Source organism: Parus major, chromosome 3 (genome assembly GCF_001522545.3).
Source record: "Parus major isolate Abel chromosome 3, Parus_major1.1, whole genome shotgun sequence".
NCBI classification, from domain to species: domain Eukaryota; kingdom Metazoa; phylum Chordata; class Aves; order Passeriformes; family Paridae; genus Parus; species Parus major.
In genome coordinates, this window is record NC_031770.1 from 60,764,655 (window position 1) to 60,785,141 (window position 20,487).

Sequence of the window (20,487 nt, forward strand, 5' to 3'; positions counted from 1 at the left end):
AGTCTTCAATTTAACATGAATCACAGATAGAAATTGTCCATGTGAATTTCATCCAGGCTGTCTTGCCTTCTTTTATTTTTTTTTCTTCCCCAAGAATGTGATAAGTTTATTCTTTTGAAATCCCTCTGAGGATGAACTGTGCATTTAGAGCTTTTTGTAGTAATACAGCTTTGCACACTGAAGTGAGCAGCCAGCTTTATGAGTAGCTGGAAGTGGAATGTGAAGAATGATTTTGCCATGTGACAGTGCATCACTGGAGCCCACTTCACTTAGGATACTTCACAAACTGACTGCCGTGCTCTTGAGATGGATGTCGGCGAGACCGCGTGGTCCAAAGGCTGGAGGAGGTGCAGCCCCCACTGAGATGAGAACACAGCCTCTCATGGCAGAGCACCCTCAAGTTCTAAGGAAGGTCTGCAACCCCTGATCCACCTCCACCAGGAGATCTGCCCTGGGTCCTGTCTCACACAGATCCTGCCAGGAGTGCACAGTGGCCATTTGGCACAACTTGCATGTTTTATTTTTCTGCTTGGCTGGTGCCTTAGGAGTGTTACAGCAGTGCTGGTAAAAGGTAACACCCCTAGGTGTTCCTGTGGTGTGTGTGCAGCCCATACAGCAGGGCTGGTTACAGGAGCTGGACTGTTGGAATGCAAGAAAGGTTTTAAAGAACCTGATGCAAAAGTTCAGGAAAACATCACTCCTGTGATATTTTCAGTACAGCGATGTACTGCAACAAGTCAGGATCCTCTCTGGCCTCTCTGGGAAAAATTTGGACTGTGGGGATCAGCAACCTCTGTCCCCAGCTGCCTCCTGCCTCCAGGTTAAGAAGCTCACTCTACACTAGTCACCAAATATGTTTATGCTTCTCTTTCAAACTAAGTAACTAATCATTTTCTTGCCTGCTCCAAGAACTTCTGTTTTAGCCAAAAGCAGAAACTGCTCACTTTTTTCAGCAGATTTGATCATCACCTGCTTTTGTTAGCAGCTGCTTTGACATTCTTTTATAAGACCTGAGACCAGCCCTGTAGCCACTAAACCAAATAATATTTTGCAAGGGTCTGGAATGGCATACTCAGAAACAGTTTACAGACAGTGTAATATAGAGGTGCACACATATTGTAGCAAGATACTATAAAGGAGCAGGATGCTTTGTCCAAGGGATTCAGAACAAATAAGACCCTTACTCCAACCTCAACCAGAAACTCTAAAAAGCTAGTTGAAATTGTTCATGTTCTTTTGAAAAAGTTACCCAAGATATCTCTATGTCCAGGAAGTTAATTTATGTGCTGTGAAAGAGTTTCTTTCAGATAGAAACCAGAGATTCCATCAGCCTTAAGTATTCACAGGTATTCACAGAGACGAGACTCTCCCATCTCCATGTTACATCTTCCATTCTGTCACATTTAAACTTGGGAGATTTATGCATCATGGCTTTAGTTTAATTTAAGACCACTTTGGGAAAAAAAATCCAGCAACAAAAAATATACTGTGTCTGGGAATGCAATAGTTTGTCGCAGTGATAAAGACTTTTTCTTTATAATACCACTTTTATGTGACTTCCTCAGGTTCCACAAGTGTGAAACAGAGATAAGAGTTCCTTAATTTTGGTGCTTAAGACTCTATGGATAAAACCCACTACTGTTGCAAATCAGAGCTGCTGAAGTGTGCAGAGAGTCTTCCTTACTTCAATTAATGTTTTGGAGGACCAAATGTCATACTTGAAATAGAGAACTCAGGATCCTTTTTTATAGAATTATTGTTTCCATGCTCATGCTTAAAGGTAGTAGAGGCTGGATCACCCACTGGCATTCCCCACCACCACCCCACATCCATACAAGAAATGAAGTCAATTCCTCTGGATTTAAAATAAATCCTTCTGATTTAGCAATGCACATTTCTGCTTAGGCAATAAACATCTGTCATCTGCCATTCATTAATATTAATTATAAATGGTCACTAGCTCATGGGATCCAAGTCCACCAGCTGAGATTTTTCCAACTTTGACCTTGTTAGGGTTTGTATAAAAAGTGTTCAGAAGGGTTCTTCGAAGCTCGAAGACAGCAATAAGTGCAATTTGCAGAGCACAGCGTTTAGATTATGCACTTAGAAAAAGGGCAGTCACAAGGGGTGATGGGGAGTGGGGGAGGGAGGGGAGGAGGGAATACAGAGCCTGAAATGGAGCTCCTTTAAATGCTTAAGAGTTTTAGACCTTTCTGCAGGCTAATGACAGGGAGAGGCATTGTCCATAATGAAACCAGCCCATCCATTAAACATTACTGTAAATGAAAGGTTGCATGAATTAAAGGTTGTTCATCTCATGTTTCAGGAATGTAGCTGTGTTTCATGTCTGAAGCCTGTTTTCCTTTTAAACCGAGTTTGTCAGATGACAAATGAGAGAGAATTTCAGAAAGCAAATGGGCAGAAGTAAATACACGCTCAAGAACAAAGCAGAGACATAACTGGAGCTGTAAATCTTTACACTGGGGCTACTGTTTGCTGTAGATATTGGGGAGGATTAGATTAGAATTGAGAAATTTCATTACTGGGTAATTTTGCTCATAAAACAAAACAACAATAGGAAATGCCCACAGTTAATTGTCAAATTCTGACCTTAATGTCAGCTGTATACGTTTCACTCATGGAACACTAGTTAATTCTTTTGCTACCATTTTGAATTTCAAGGAACTAAAAGTAGAAAATTTAGAAAATGCTTTTTCTGAATCTTATATGACCACCACATTTTTAAATGAAGAATGTCGGGGTTTTTCTTATAATAATTTTTTGTCATTGCAAAATTGCTTCAACCAAAAATTACTGAAAAATAATATTTGTTTGCATCTGTCCTTATTTTATTTTTTTGTTCAGGACAAATCATACAACAATATGCCCCTCATGGACCATATCTACATCTGCTCTTAAAATAGATACATTTTCATTGGCAGAGTCATTACCTTACATCTCTGGTAAATTAGCAAGAAAATACATCCCTGTACTCTTCCTGTAACAATTATTCAAAGCTAGTGAATGCAAAGAGAAACATGAACAGATATCTCTGCAATGCAAATTACTAAACTGGACAAAGAGAATGAAAAGTTGATTTCAGTTCTTTGACTCAGGCCCAAATAAAAGTCTGAGCTTGGCAAATGACAGCAGGAGGCCTTATACAGATGTCAGCAGACAAGGATGCTTGGATTTGTGCTCTGTAAATCAGCAGTATGCTGTCTTTTTGTGGGAGCTTTGCAGAAGGAAATAAGCAAGAAAAAGTTTTGTGGAAATTTTGTAGTGATTTTATAAATGCTTATCAAAGAATTATCTAGTCCCTTACTAGTCTGTGAATCTGAACTACTACACTTAGGCTGGCTCTGATGATTGTTTGTCTAACCGCCTTAAAAATCTTCCATAGAGGTTCCCACAACCTCTCTCCCGATCTTTACGATCTCTGAGAATAACACTGGATGTTATCATCTCATTGGGAATGTTCTGAAGCTTCCTTGGACCTTTATAACTCAAGGTTATGGCAGCAAGTGCTTAACTTTATAACTTCATACCCTCTCCAAAGTTATGAAGGTTAAAGAGAGCTGGGAGGTGGCAGCTGAAGCAGACCTAAAGCTGCATCAGGTGTCAGAGCTGGCAGGGAGAGTGAGCTGAGAAGAGACAACGAGACTGGAGATGCAGAGACCTGGGTGGGGAAAAACAAACAGAGCTGCCTGGGTGGGGAAGAGCAGGCAAATATCCAGAGAGATGAGGAGAAACAGCGGCCAAAAAAGTACTCCTTTGTTTTCACTTTGTTACAAAGGAATGCTGAAAATCCCTGCTTTATGGTTAGATCCACAATACTCTGAAGTCAATGGGATTTCAGTGGGTCTTGGATCAGGCCCTTTAAAATAAGGGCAGCTGTAACACAATAATGAATGAGTGCCATGCTGCCCATGACTGCAGTGTTATAACAGCATTGCTATACATGGAAGTGTTCCATAGCTCAGGATTTAGCTGATTAAACAGTGCTGGATGTGTCGCCATTAGGCTTGAAACATCCACAGCCTGATTTACTCTGTAGTGCACATACCCCAAATGTTTTGCATTCTTGGACTTAATTTGATAGATGCTCTATCAAACTTCTCTCTTGCACTTGTTCCTCTTTCCAGGACACTCAGGTCAAAATAGTGAGGGGTTTAGGTCCCCAGGTGGTGAGAGCCAGGTGGGCCCTGCTCCCAGCAGCCACGTCCCTTCACATTTGCTTTGTAGCAGTATTGTCCAAATGTGAGAAAAACAGCTTGATGTGGGGTCTGCTGAAGCATCAGCACAAAGAAGGTGTATCCCACCGTGGCACACATCCTAGAAGAGCCTCATTTCCTCTTCCAGCACTGACAAATGTGTCCCTTCCTCGGAAAGAGTTCCTTACATCACTAGGAGTTAGGGGAAGGACTTTAGAAGCATTAACTGTGAGTCGCGAGAGAAGGCCAGCGTGGGGAGAAAGACAGGTATGTGGGGTGCTTTGGCAGAGGAAGGAAGGGATGAGGTGTGGGAGAGAAGGACACACGATGCTCTTTTGCACATGGTCTCTGCCCTGCGGCACTGAGGGCAGAGTAGTCGCATCTTCCTGAACAATGGGAAGTCACTGAAGGTGGAGGTGCCATGAATAAGTTGTGCCACTGTTGTTTCCCAGCTGTGCCAAGGAGAAAGATCAGAGTAGGCAGACTCCTGCATGTCTGCATAAATTAAATGGGAGTTTGTTTAAGGACTCTGTTTGACCTGCCCTCTTCCCCACTCATATCTGCTATGGAGGGAAGAGCCTCAGCTGGTTTGGTGGCGAGCCAGAAGGTGGACCTGGACTTTTTGGGAAGGAGCAGACATCTGCCTTTCCTTTCACAGAATAGACACAGATGTGGATTTCACTTTCCGGGACTTTCAATCCAAACATTTTTATTCAAGAGAAAAGAGTTTAGGCAGGTGCTGGAAATTTAGTGCTGAATGAGTACCTGATGGATACTTTGGAAGGGAGAGGAAGAATGGTTCTTAAGGGGCTTGTATTCCCTTCGGCTTTTCCTACAGAGCTGAGACATCTAAAATATAGTCAGCTAGCCAATTCTGGAGCACAAGGAGGCACCAAAAGGGAAGATCAGAAGAGAAAAAGAGCTGATTTCTATCCCTTATTTGGTTTAGTGATCTGAGGAGGACAGTTCTCACATTGTTCACATTTTAATAAAAGAATGCAGTCAGCTTTTTTTCTGATTCACTTCCCTTACAAGAACAATTGACCACATACTTCTGTCTCAGCTTTGACACTATTTGTGTTAATATGAGGTTGATGTTTTTTATCATCAGCATGCCCAGCACACTTTTTATGGCATGCTCCAGAGGACCTCAGGGCACCATTACCTCCCCACCACTCCCAGGCTCCCCAGGTCAGGGCGGAGACAGAAGGTGGCAAAAGAGGAGCTAGCAGCAGGAAAGGAGAATGTCTTCCAAGGAGCAGAGAGACACAGAGTGTCAGCCCAGCATCCTGCAGGGCTTAAACTAATTTTGATATCTGAGGGCACAACCATTTTCACCTGACTGTTCATCAAGGTGCATATTATTCAGAGATCACAACCTTGGCATGGAGCATGTGTACAGAGGGTGTGCATTCATGTGCAGCACCATATGTACAGAGGCACACAGCATGGATGTACTACCTGCTCAAGTGGTTCATTTGTGTCTGTCAGAGCTGGGAGGTTGGATGAGAATTTAATGTTCACAGCAGCACAAACAAAATAACTTGTAGTAAAATGAAACATTACCAGTCATTAGTTCAGATTTTAATGTCTCCGTTTGCAGGTAGTAACTCAGTAAAACTTTCAAAACTGCGTATGATCAAATCTTGAAAATGCTACAATGTCAAAAATAGCTTTTTCCAGCCTTTTCAGCCCTTGATTACCAGTCAGTACATCCTCTCCTATTAGCTATTTTGGATTCACAAATAATTTTGACTCATTTTGGCCTTATTTTTCCCTCTGAAGCCTGTTCACCCAGATCTGTTCTCTAAGCTGTGCCCATGTTTGCCAGCCTGTGGCACTGGCAGCTGTGTGCTGACCATGCTCTGCCTCACTTGGGGTATCCCCAGGATGCCACTTCCCTTCATCTTGCAGCTAGTGGATTCCCAGTGTCAGCAGCCCTACTATTGGAGGCTGGAAATGTGTTAAAGTTAAAGAGTCAAAACCCTTGCAAGGAAAGGAAATGAGAAGCCCTCTTGGCAGCAACAAACGGAAAATAAACAACCAAACTCTTCACAAGACAGATTCCTCAATTATAGTAACTCAGGCTCGCAAAGGCCAGAGTTAGGACCCATTGGCATATGCAATATGTAAACACAGGGATGCAGTAATTAGCTTTGTGTTCATTTTGAGGTTTCAGAAGTCTTGTGACCTGCCATGGAGTAAGGTCATTAACCATAACCACACAAGTGACCTTCACACAGGACACCCCATCTCTCACAGTTACACGAGCAAACTGTGTACTGGGATGTCTCCCCAGCTCACAGGCTCCAGCCCTCTTGTTTTAAATGACACTGAGCTATATATGAGCGAGAGGATGTGACTTGTGGAATGGGCCGTGGTAGGAATATCTTACTTTCCCACATAGCCATGCTTAGGAATTAAATGTGATTAAGTAATAGTAGTCAATACCAGAAATATCTAGAATTGTCATCCAATTATTTTTTTTTTTCAGTCAGAAAAATATTTGTTCAAAAATAGTGCTCTGAGGAATTACTGAAGTGGTGGGGGCCTCCATTGTCTTGGGAAGAGATTTCTATCTTTGGAGTATGGAGTGTACGGGGACAGACTATTCTTCTGAACAAGAAAAGGTACAGCCATTACTACACATTTATCAACACAACAAAATGCTGCTCTAACCCGATTTTGCCAAGACTAGGTAAAATTAGTATTGGGCATAAGTATTTTTCAAATCCAATTTTTGTTTTACTGTGGCTGACCTGTGGTTCCCCTGAAATACACTTGTTCTGCTTGGAGTCCCTCCTCACACCACAGCCAGTTGAAGATTTCTTCAGACATGATCTGATTAATATGTTTGGAAGCATTATGTGGACATAAAAGAGGTGAAAGAATGAGTACAAAGAAATAACGGAAATGAGATGAGTATCAGTTCTCTAGGCTATTTAATGGTTCCATTAAATGGTCAGTTTTATATTCATGTGTATGCCATACAGTATAGAAGTTATTATTTTAATTTATTTACCCAAAATTTATACACTTCCTCATTAAAACTCCTTAGCAACAAATTCTGTTCCCTTAGCTCCCTTCTGCTCACCAGTCTGAATCTAGAATTCAGGTCCTCATCTCAAAGGCATTTTTTCTCTTTTATTCCTGCTGTAAACTAAAACCATAGCACAGTATCTCTATCCTCCCTAGAGTTTAAACCATTGACTGACAAGCTACCTCACCTCCAGGTGGTTGTAGTCTTTTGAGTTTTGACTAAAATTATCCCTCTCCCTCTCATTAACAGTATCCTGCTTTCAGACTGTACAAGGTGACAATTTCTCCATTCCACAGTGAAAAGGAAACATGCTATTCTATATTCACCCTCCCATATCTTTATGTCTAATGCTTGAAATCTTGCCTGTCAGGAAGAGGAACTTTCTTTGGTCTCTATTTGCACAGAATGGGACATGGTTAAATTAATATTGCTTCTGTCCTCTGAACATCTAGACACCACCAGCATGCAAAAATTCAATATAAGAACAAGAAACAATTGGAATGTATTTATTTGCTTATAATAATGCAGCTGTGTAACCAATGCCATCTACCTACTGGCTTGCATAGTACCCAGATTTCTAAGGTATCTTCCTTGTTCATAACTGATACTAATTTTGGTGAGTGCTTTTATTCTCCTCAAAATGATCAAAACAGATTCTCTGAAAATACTTGAAATTATCTGATCTCTAGAGAGGTTCAGTTGGGACTCAACAGAAAGACATATGGTGAATATTCTCTTCTTGGCAGAATTAGTCATGAAAACATGCAATTCTTTCCCCACAAATACTTCTGCATGCAGAATATTGGAATTTCAGAATATTTGTCTTTCGTCCAGTAAAAGTCAGTCTCATACATTTGCAGACAGCAGTCCAAAGGGACTTGTGTTAGGCCAGAGCACATTTACTATGGCAAAGAAATAATATTGATGGATAGTTTGCAGTGTTTGAGGAGCTCTGAAAGTTTTGCTTTTCCAGTACTTCTATTTGCCATTGACAGACAAGGCTACAGGAAACATGTGTCTCAGTTTTTATCTGTCACTGAAGGGTAGGAGCGAAGAACGTATTAAGTGTGGGAAGGTAAAAGTTACAGTACACTACACCAGGTGAACAAAACAAAGAGTGTGAGGGAAAGAAAGGAAGAAGAAAAAACTGGAACTTAATATCATGTAGCCATGCAAACTAAAAAGAACACACCATCATGGGATTAAAAGAGGAGAATGATGAAATAAATTACAGTGAGGTTTGGATGGGACTGAAATACAAAAGGAGCCTGTATGCAAAACACATGGGAATTACCATGTCAGATCACACTGGCATCAACTAATTTAGTGGTAAAATAAGCAAAAAGAACCTTTTAGGCTAATTGAGCTACTTGTATCTTCATTCACATTTGTTTGCATCCATTCTGAAAATATTAGCATCTTCTCATAGTAGCACATCACTGCATAGCTAGTAAGGGCAAAAAAAGGGTTGCAAGACATCTCATCAGATTCAATGACACACCAGCAGATGGAAACAAACAAAGAAAAAAAGCCCTCTTCATCTGCTTTATCTCGTTTTGCGTAGTTCCAGAGACATGTCCTTGCTGCTGTGCGATAGCAGTGCCTTCACTGAGTAACATCCTGTCGCTGACCTCAACGTCTCGAGCAAAGTCATTGAGGCATCTGTGACGAGCACACCCCGTCATCATGTGGTCTTTGCCCTAAATCCCTCAGCCACAGACATCTATCCAACATGGAAATGGCTGAGAGTGACCGAGCTGACCCTCTCTTCACGGTCATGGAGAAAAGATTAGCAGCGCTGCTGGTCACTGCCGAGTCTGCTGCAACACTTCAAAAGCCAATGCCATGGAAGTTCAACTCTAAAGCAATGCCTGAGTGGCCACAGGGAGTTGTACAATACAAAAGACCCTTTTCAATATTTCCCAACAGTAAATACAAACTTACTGACTTTCCCTTTCCTTTCAAGCATTTCTGTTGTCACCTCCTTCTGCACTCACTGTCAGGGAACAGCTAGCCTTAAGAACAGAGCCTGGCTTGCTTTCTTGGGCAATTATTCTATTGTTCAAAGGGGAATAGAAGTTTCTTTTTGTGTAATAAGTAGCAGTAGGGAAGATATGTTGCCTGGAGATGAAGTTGGAAAGCTTTGTTTCTCATTTCAGTTGGAGTGGAAGGAAAACTTATAGCTTAATCTTTACCTTCCTAGCTTGTCACCATAATTCATCCCTTGAAGCTCTTTTAACCTCATGTTTCATATGCAATATCCATCAATTTTATTAAGAATTATCTTTCTTTACCAAAAAAAATTAAGTAAGTTCACCTCTCTGAGACAATGAATGTGAATGGAAAGGACTTCTGTGAATACTGAGAAGGTGAATGTCAGGGGAAAAAGAAAAAAAAAATTGTCTCTTGGACACAGGCATACAAATCCCAAGGGCACAGAGTGGGAACACAGGTTCCTCTTTTAAAGGAATTATCTACTGAGCATAAAACAGGCTAGAATATAGACTGTGGCTTGCTTAAAAGAAGGAAAAATGCCCACCTTTATGCATATTGCAGAAAAGAAGAAAAGAAAAAGATTCATGATTGTGAACGAATTCTTGTGGTGCACAGTATTTTTCAAGTATGGTTTGGCTCAAATCCCATAAAATAAGAATGGATAGCAAAATACGTGAGTAGTTTCTTCTAAAGTTCTTATTACACAGGAACAGCAGGCATTTCTCAAAGAGAAATGTCTTGTCCAGTCTGAAGTGTTTGCCAAATTGCTATAAGCAAACACGCAATATCATCGCCTCAAAAAAACCCAGTTTCATAGTCCACAATTACAGTTCAGTCCTATATTTTTTCAGGCCTATAAAGATTAGGCTTTGGCAGAAAAAAAAAATGGACTCTTTCCCCAGTTACAGTGGGCTAATGAGAGGCTGTTTCAAGTTGTGCCACTGTGTAGGAACAGAAGCAAGCATGGGCATTTTGAACATGGAAATCTGTAGGATTTCTAAAGGGAATCTGTAAATAGGTTGTCTTGACTGCGACCTTGACAGAGGTGCACCTCTCTACTTCCTTGGGACACTGCCTGACACAAGGAGGAGGGGGTGACATCTGTGTCATACAGATCAGTAGATCTACCCAGTTATTGGGTGAGGAGGAGTCACCCATAGCTATCCGGTCCATAAGACCCTCCTTTTAACCATAGAATCACAGAATCAGAGAATATGCTGAGTTGGAAGGGACTCAAGGATCACCAAGTCCAACTCCTGGCCTTGAGCAGGACACCCCAATAGTCACACCATGTGCTTGAGAGCATTGTCCAAATGCTTCTTGAACTCTGTCAGGCTTGGTGTTGTGTCCACTTCTCTGGGGAGCCTCTTCCAATGTCCAATCACCCCCTGTGTGAAGAACTTTTTCCTGATCCCCAACCTAAACCCCCCCTGACACAGCTTCAGGCCATTCCCTTTGGTCCTGTTACTGGTCAGCATGAAGAGATCAGGGTCTGCCCCTCCTCTTCCCTTTACAAGAAAGTTGCAGACAGCAATGAGGTCTCCCCTCAATCTCCTCTTCTCCAGGCTGAACAGATCCAGTGACCTCAGCTGCTTCTCATACAGCTTCCCCTTGAGGTCCTTCACCATCTTCATGGCCCTTATTTTTACTCTCTCTACTAACATTATTGCCCTTCTCATTCCCCAGAGAATGAACCCTCAAAAGGGTTACAAGATCCAAGCCCCTTGAGCATTTCCATAACTCACCTGCAGCATCCCTGGCCAACAGTGGAACAGGGGGCTATTACTTGGTATCAGCAGCCACTGCTGCCTCACAGATGTTCACAAGGAGGGGCAGCTGCTCCACCCTTCCACTCACCCTCAAATGGGTGGGAGGGGAGGGAGAAATAGATGAGATGAGGAAATGGGAGGGACAGAGAAAATAGGAGGAATGGAGAAAAGGAAATATTCCATAGTTCCTCCTGTGTCAACCAGAGTAACTTCACTGAGGACAGATAAAGTAACTTCGCCTCTGCAAGAAGAGGTGAATAAACAAGCAACAGTATTTGCTGGGTGGAATTTGTGTAAGTTATTATTTCACAGACTACTTAAGCATCTCCCAGTCTTAACGTGTGATGCCATTCCCTCATTGCCATGCTGGAGAGTAGGTCCAATAAGCTGCTTTGCATGGAGGGTCAGTTTTGCTGGAAGTTTTGCTTCTTGGGTAAAAACAAGTGGAGTTTCTCTTGTCTGCCATGCAACTCTGTGGTCTTTCTCCCATGCTGGGACTTGACGACCCAGATGCAGATGGCAGGATGAAGCTGTGTTGTTCAGCCAGAGCTGGTAGAAAGAGTTCAGGCTGGGTGAGAGACCACAGCTCTGAATTTACAAGAGTTAAAATCTTACTTGTTGGGAAGCATGGAATAGGAATTGGTTTGGAGGAATCTCTCTGTTGAAGTATGAAACTTGGCTGCCTGATATCAAACAGACAGCACCCACCACAACATTTTATAATGGATCTTTTTGTTCTGAGCACTACAATGCAACTTTTCATCTTGGCAACTCTCAGCAGACAGAATTGAGAGACAAAGTGCCTTCCCTTCCTGCCCACCCTGTCCTCTCTAGATCACACAAAGCACATTTTTCAGCAGTGTTAGGATTTTATTTACTGCAGGCAAAGGCACAATTCTTTCCAGACCAAAAAATACCACATCAATGGCAGCTTTGGTGAAGTCTGAAATGGAGGTCTAAGAATTCAGGTGTGAATTATTAAACAAACACAATATCAATCTCATATTATGAGGATGATAACTTGGTACCTTTTCCTTCCTTCTGACATCTCTTTCTTTGTACAATACATTTTCTGCTCTCGGTTGTAGCTGGGCAAGGATTTCCCCTTGCTGACGGATGCTGTATGATCTCTCTGACCCTTACTTCATTTCCTCTTTTGAAACCACAAGTTTTTCCTTTCTTCATGCAAGGGCTCCATGGACTCCACTCACTAGTTTCACAGTGCACTGCAATAAACATAGAACAAACTGAGCCTGACCAATATGTTTTTGTATTCAGAATACATATGGTACATTATTTTCATTCTGCATCAGCCAAAGGGTGGCAAAACTAATGGAATTAATCAGTAGTGAGTTGCAGCAATGAATTGACAGAAATTGGACTGTTAAGGATATACAACACAAAACAATGTCATGTAATTATGTCAGTCACTGTTTTCTACTAGCTGTTTTGTAATTCCATTCCTGAAACAAGGCAGCAACAGCACAACTGCTCTCAATGAAATCAGTTACTGGGGTTTGTTCTGACTTTGCTTTGGTTTGATGGAGGTATGAATCCTTTTAGCTTTGGTGCAATAAACTTTGGTCATGCCTGTGTGAAAGGTGAGTGAAGTCATTGGGTAAAGTTGCTGCAGCTTGTCTCAAAGGTGGAAATTTGGAAATTGATAGTTATAAAGGACCAACTCATATCAAGAGATGATACATTAGAAGTCAAGTGTCTTCAGCCATCTAAAGAGCCATCATCTGTAGCATGCACAAGCTGGAAACGGGCAAAGTAGAAGAGAATTTAGGTCAGTGTGAGGTTTCAAGCTTTTCAGAATGGGGCAGAAAACCCCATTTAACCCTTTCTAAACCAGAGTGATGTGATTGTACATCTTGCACTGATTGGAAGTCAGAAGGTATGTCATTTTACACTTGTCCAAAGAGTGTAAACAAAAAATGGGAGTGACCTTGGAAGGCTAACAATGTGCTTTTGATAGCTATCCTTCTCTTATGCAATCTCACTATCTTTCTCTTGAAAAAAAGATAGTAAATATATATATTTGCTTTAAGTCCAACTGCTTGCTTAAGATTATAAGTCACCACTGAGGAAGGAAAGATTCCTCTATAAGGAGGAATTAGTAAGCCAAGACTTTCTAGATCCAGAATTTACTTCTGAATTTTCTGAAACCTAGAAATATAACAGACTTCGGGCAATCTCTGAACCTTCCTCTGGTGGCTGTGTCATGTGGGTCCATTGTCATGTGGGTCATTTTTTTCATGTTACACTGGAGCTCTTCTGTTAAAATAATTTGCCTTCAAGTGCACAAAAAGGTTCTGTTTTTACTCCATAGCTTTAAATGGCTTTTCCTATCTGAGACTGGCTCCTTGTTACAGCAGCTGAGTCTAAAGCAGTTGGAAAGGGCCATCAAGAAACAAAAATGATCCCTTGAATTTCTTTCAAAGACAAAAGTCTTTTCTTGAAAATAAAACCGTAAAAGCCTACACTACCACCTGAACTACACCATCACCACTTTCCTATTTGAAAATGAAAATGCCAAACTACTGCACATTATTTTTATTCCTGCATTACTTCCCCTCCAAAACACTCAATGCCAGAGAGAGCTATGTGCATGGTATTGTGGGGAGGATTTCCATCACAGCCAGACTGTGCCTAAGTGCTCCCTGGTTGCTGGTGGCTGAAGAGGTTACCACTTGCACTGCAGCTCACAGCCCTCAGCCACCACAATTCACAGCCAAAGTACTAAAATAAGCTGAACCCTGCCACAGCTTCAGTGTCCCTGTGGTGGGGGATGCTAACTGCAGCTGTTCACAGGCAAATATATCACTTGTTCTTCTTTCATTTGGAGGCATGGCAGAGGGATGCAGCAGACAGTTAGGTGTGGTGACCTCCAAAATTGCCCTTGTGTGAATAATTGGAGCTTTTGAGTCAGAGGCTGAAGATACAAAAGCAGGTCTTTTCTCCACAGCCAGTGAGTCACAATGATGTCAGTCTCACTTCTTCAGTGTCAGTGACACCCTATTTTGTATTTTACTTTAATCCTCATTTTCTGAAGTCAGGTGATTATGCACATATACCATTTTGGAGATTGGCGGTTTTTTGGGAGCATGTTCCCTTAATATATTAGTTTCTAGCCTTGAGCTTTGAAAAGGTAAGCTTCAAAATGATGTTGCATGCATGCTTTGAAGGCTCAGGTAGTACAAGTGAGCTAAAGTAAAGCCATTAGTATTTTAATCTTTTTTAAATTACACATGGGATTTGACTCAGGGATTTTGAAATTTTGATGTTAGTGGTGCTGCATAACACTGTAACAAAGCAAGAGATGTATGTCTTACTACCTCAGGGCAGACCAAACAGGCTGTCCTTCCTCTGCCAGAATTTGCCTTAATATCAAGGTTGTGTTTGTGGGACACAAAGAAGCTTCTGCCTCTTGTGAAGTGGCAGACTTGGGAAATACCTTGAGGTTTTTTTTTGTGCTGGGGAATGCATCTTGTTATGAAGAACATTTTCATTTTAAATTGCACTTCCCTGGTAGTAACTGGCTGTAACTGATCATGCCTTCCTTAGATCCCACATCCCCTGTGAGAAAATGAGGCAGGACATGGGGACCAGACTCACCGATGCTGGTGCACTCCATTGTGTGGTTGTTGGCTTCCAGCCCATCAGGGCACTTTTCAAGGCACTTTCCACTGTATAAGTAAAACCCACTTTTACATTTTGTGCAGAAGTTTCTGGTGAAGCAGGTATCACAGTCAGCTTTACATTCTGAAATGCAAACAGTAAACAAGAGTGTTGTTGCTCTTTGCCATGAACTGCCATGGGCTCTCACGTATACCAGAATCACACAGTTCTAACAATGTCAGACAATTCTCAAAGGAAGCAAATTATGTTAGGTCTTCTTCCTGGCCAGTACACAGGGTGAGACCAGCCACAAGTGACCCTGGCATGGGTGAGAATTTAGAAAGGATGGTCTGATGCTGGACAGCCTCACACTGCTAATCTTCCTAGAGACCTATGCAAATGGCAGGCAGAGCACAGCACATGAGAATAACACTGTGCTTCTTCTGCCCTACACTGGCACCACATAGGTACTAATTAACCCTATGGGACACAAGTGCTGGATTGGCTCTACAGCACCTATCTTTAGGAGATAAAAAATATTCATCTGGGAGGAAAAAATATGCCAGAATTTAGAATCTGCTTAGGAGTGGTTTTGATCAACATATCTTTCTTTTTCTTTAAATGGTTCTCTGATGTTCAATCAGACGTTCTGTAGTATTAAATGTATTGTCTAGATGAGTACCCAAATTGGCACTGCTGATATATTTCCTAGTTCTCAGGATTTTTTAAGAGAAATGCATAAAACCTTACGTATGACACAGCTCATGTTTGATATGCAAGGCCACACACTGCTAAAAAGCGAGCAAATACTTTGCAGTGTCAAGTTACTCTGTAAGACTTTACTCTGGGGTCCATTCATTAAATAACTTTTATTACCAGGTAAAAACTGGGAGAGTTTCTTGGCCATTGCTCTTATGTTTTTATATCACCTGTGGGATTAAAAACAGTGAATTCAACAACAAATAGAGGAGTGGGGAGGACATTGCGATCTTTTCCAGTTCATTTATGGTTCAAAAATCTATAGTGGGGTCAAAATGTTGCCTGAGCAGTAAAGAATAGAGTAGGTTTCTCCCTCCCCCACCCAGAGACAACACAAATTGGTAAATTCCCCCAAATCAGGCTGAAATGTGGCCAGCTGAAGCCTGGCCAGCTTCTACAGACATTCAGAGGACTGCAGTGAGCATGAGACAAGCTATGAAGAGACCAGGGCAACCCACATTTCCAGAGAATGCCACCTGCCATCTTCTCTCCTTGTCACAGGAGTCAGGTGGGAAAGGGCAGTGGGTTAAACAGCTCCAGCCACCAAGATTCAGTACTCCTCAGTCCCCTCTCTCCCTTCAGAGCTGCTGGCATTCTCTTGCTTTTGGAGGCCAGTGCTTGGTGCCCAGTGGCACTTCCTCTTCACATGGGGATGTGAGGAGGAGGAGGAGGCCATCACCTGGGTTCCAGGCAGGTCATTCATGCAGAGCCAGGATCCCCAAGCTTTAGGCCATTTTTTGGTCTTTAACTACTTGCTTCTGTTAATATTTACTGCACTACCACAAAGAACTGAACAAATAAGGACATGGCCTTCTCTGTTGACTGACTCCTGAGGAGACACAGCATTCAAGAGAAAACAAACAAATCCATGTGCTTCCCCTTTCCCCAGCACTTACTTGCACACTTATTAATGTCGGGATACCGTGTCCCATAGTATCCGCTTGGACACGAGGAAAGACATACTCCAATCTGCTTCATGCCAATCCTCTCCAGAACAAAAAAGAGCCTGGGCTTACATGACAGGCATCCGTTGTAGTCAGAGCATGTAGCACACCCTCCTTGGCAACCCTGGCTCACGTTAGGATGCACTGAGAAGAAAATAATTAAAAAACAAAACAAAGCGTGAGAGAACAATACATTAAACAAGACCATGAAATAATGGTTCCTCTGAACTTGGAAGGGTGGACCATCCGTCTCTCTGACAGCTCTTAAAGATTGCTTCATTTTTTTCTTGTGTCTCTTATGACCTGGCTTGTCATTTCAGAAATTATTTCATCTGCATAAAAATGAGAAGCTCAGCTAACATCTTTACATCTTGCAGAAATAGACAACAGTAAATGGTCTTTGAAATAGATTGCACGGAATAGATTGCATTCTAGAGAACATTAATTTTTCTCTTCCCTGTTTTCGGGGGCTTTTCTGCCTTGTGTGCACTTTGCTCAGCAGATAAATTCATGTTCACTTGCTTTTCCTAGTTGGATGATGAAAAATCAACCTAGTTGATCAACCATTGATTAAATGCCATTTTATTTGAGTTCTGCTGTGCAGGAATATGCCCTTGTAAGATCTGATGATACTTTCCCTTAAAAAAAAGACACAGGAGAGCCATCCTTCTCACCCTCCTTCTTTCTCTGGAATGTTCTCTCTGGCATGTTTTTAATCTCTAACAATTACAACCTGATGTTTAGACTTAACTGTGGCATTTACCCTGCTCTAGTCTCAGCATATAGCATAGGTAGGATTATATTTGCCTTTCAGTTGAATTGTTCTAATTCTTCAGACAAGGAAAGCAAAATTTATTACACTCCTAACTTCTTTAAGGGCTTGGGAATAGCAAGGAAGAGGATGCTGTTTCAGACTATCTTTTCAGTAGCAGACATTAATCTTCTGTGTGATACACCGACACTGTGTGTCAGAATGCACACTGAAGTGTATTACTTCTCAATGGCATATAATAAAGTTTTGCATCCTACTGTACTTTAGAAGTTGTTACCTACTTTTAATTCCTTCTTGCTTGCTTTCTAAAATAAATTGAAACTAAAAAAAAAATAATTAAGCATCAAGTAACTCCAGACCCTGCATCCCATCTTTTTTTTGGCTGTCTATCATGAAAAAATTGTCTTTTTTTTTTAAGTGCAAACTTTAATCTCTCAGCCTAACACATCTGGTTAAATTTCATATATAGAAGAAATATAGTCCTCATTTACATTTGTAACTTATATTTTTTAATATTATTGGCTTCCTGATCTGCCTTTTCCTCAGGCCAGTGATAATTTTATAAATATGCACATACCTTGGTGTATTGACTATTTTAGTACTTTGATTTTATTTTGATCTTCAGACACTGCTAAATAGCTTGCACACACAACTAACTTGTTTTTTCAGCTCCTTTCTGAGCCCTTGGAGGCAGACCAGGAGTCCATATGAGTCCATGGTGTACATGTTGAGGGCCACCACTGCTCCAGAGAGGGTTGCCTGGCAGGGAAGTTCAGGAGCACCTCGTTCAGGAGTACTTTGTTCACTTACACTCTCAGCAGAAAAGACATGTCCCATGAATGGGAAAAACACTTCTCTGTGCTCCGAGGTTTCAGTGACAAGTCCTGTGATCTGAAGAGTCTCAAAGGAAATTCAAGTTCACTCTTCCTCTTTCATTAGTAAAATGAGGAATGAGGGTTATTTCTCTCGGTAGGGCTGGACATACACGAGATGTACAAACTTTGGCCTTGATGTGCACAAACAATTTCCATAAGAATACAATAACTCAATTTTCTGTGCATACTGAGGCACTCATTATGCACCACAGCCTAGGTGAAAGTGTGCTTACAATGAGGACACGACACTGCTATGAGAATAAATGACGTTCAACATAGTGTGAAATTGCAACCCCAATTCAGTTTTCATACTTGCTTTCATTAGACTCTCAAAATACTGAGTACTTAGTAAATACAACACTTTTTTTCCCTGAAAATATATCAGAGGTACAGAGCTTATTGATTTTGAAATTAGGAGCCTGGTAATTTTTTTCTTTTTAATGTTAAGTAAATGAAAACGTCCTTGTCTCTCTCTCCTGTCTTGTGGCCCTTGTATGAAACGGCTTTAAAAGGCAGACACAGTAATGTGATCTAAGAAGCTGACAGTATTTAAAAACTATCTGTGACTTTCCCTCATTAAGTCTGACAGTTGGATGAAAAAGCAGCTGAAGTACAAAATATTTGTCATCAAAGCTGCTATATAAAATATGGATGCTCACTTTTGACGGGAAACATATTATGTGTGAGCACCTGTGACACATCATTATGAATAGATTCTCTTGACAGAGAAAACATTATGTGCAACTGCTCGGAGGTCAAGATGTGTGTGTGAGCCAAGACAGGCAATACTTTACTATTGAAATATGATAATTCTCTATAGCTAAGATCCATTACATGGCCAATTTCCATCTCCCCTTTAAATACAGAAGTACTCAATATAAAATAAAATGTACTCCTAGCCATTTTCACAATTTCTGCCTCTTTTCATGCATTCCAGATACATCTCATACAAATAACAAATAGCAAAAAAGGAAAGCCTGTAGTTCCAAATGGAGAATGTTATTGCTAGTGTTATAGAGCAGGGAATAGGATAAAATATGCAAGTCAAGCTCCAGTGATTTCATGTCATGTTATAACTAAATATGTGAAGCAAAATAAGCTCCAGTTCTTGGAAATTCTTAAAGAAAAATATCACTGTAAAGTCAGAATTAACGTTTTAAATGAAGCACGGGTTTTTTCTCTTATAATCTATTAAAGAGATGCACTTCTTTGATTGTCTCTGACTATGTCTAGCATTTCTTTGTGCCTTGTATCTGTGTAATAAAATAGTTTCTCATTTGTCTTGCAATAAGGGTAGACCCTTATTCTGGCCCAGGCAAGAATCAAAGCAGGGAGGGACAAGCCACATGCTCCAAAAACTGGCATTTTTTGAAAGCACAGGGCTTTGTCCTTGAATCTGGGAGAAAAAAAAAATTGTGGAGCAAAAATATTTGTGCCTAGAGAATGAGATAACATGTTTGAAATTAGGTATCTCCAAGCTCCAGCTGAAGATCTCATTCTTGTTACCTCTTAGCCTCCTCCCTCACTGATTCAAATCCAGATGCTTGCCATATCCTTGCATTGTATGAGCCAATCCTTCCCCTGCTTCAAAGGCTGGGTGGGATTGAAGGGATTCCAGAATCCATTCAACCTTCTGGGTACAGAACTGAGCCTTAATCTTCCTCTCTCATTGCAGCAAACTTAGTACCTGTAGATCTCAAGTGCTTCAGCTACTGCAGTCATAACCCCAAGGAAGCAGCCAGAAATTTTACCTCTTTTTTTCCCCCATATCAGACACCGAGCTCAGCAATGTGGCACAAGAAGCTGGAAACATAAACCCCATCTGGTGGAATCCAGTCACGGTACCCCAGGTGTAAGCATTGCTTCAAATTTCTATACTTAGGTCAACAGTAGAAATGGGTAAGTAATGTATATCCACCTTAAGAAATGCTTTGAAGTGAAAAAGCAGGTGATAAAGCATTAGGAGGGCACAGACCAATCCTGTTAGCCACAAATTATAGATGTGCTAAGAGGGATGAAGAGAGATTCGGTGCCTTGGCAGGATAGACACTGTCTGCAGAAACAGGAGGTATGGACTGTAGCTTTGCAAATATGTCCAATAAATGTTCTTGCTAAATACACTTGGTCTTTGGTGCAGCCTGCTCTATTGCAAAGACAAAAAAAAAAAAAAAAAGGAAATATAAAAATTCTTGACAGTGTTCAGAACTGACTCAGTGAGGATGAAATATCCTATGCATGACCCTACCAACCAGTCAACCAGTGAGTGCTCCACCCTCTTGTATCCAAACACTTTCTGGGCACAGTGAAATCATAGACTCTCAGGGATAGAAAATGCAGCAGTGGGCAAAGCAAATGGTGGGAGCTCAGAGACCCACAGACAAGTTCTTTCTCATCTCTTACACAAAGATCAGCCAGAAGCGGTACAGACTACTCATTTGCAGACTCATGACTGGCTACAGGTCCAAAATCTATTCCTTCTTTTTTCTTTTTGTAAAACT

General features: G+C 41.2%; 1 protein-coding gene across 1 annotated transcript in view; it reads right to left on the reverse strand.

Moving 5' to 3' along the window:
• RSPO3 (R-spondin 3) overlaps positions 1-20,487 on the reverse strand; it is a 58,413-nt gene that overhangs the window by 10,562 nt on the left and 27,364 nt on the right. The window contains exons 2-4 of the mRNA XM_015620342.1: positions 16,295-16,486; positions 14,637-14,783; positions 12,047-12,244 (exon numbers count right to left, since the gene is read on the reverse strand). Coding sequence (XP_015475828.1) covers positions 12,047-12,244; positions 14,637-14,783; positions 16,295-16,486 — 537 coding nt within the window. The remainder of the gene's footprint in view (positions 1-12,046; positions 12,245-14,636; positions 14,784-16,294; positions 16,487-20,487) is intronic.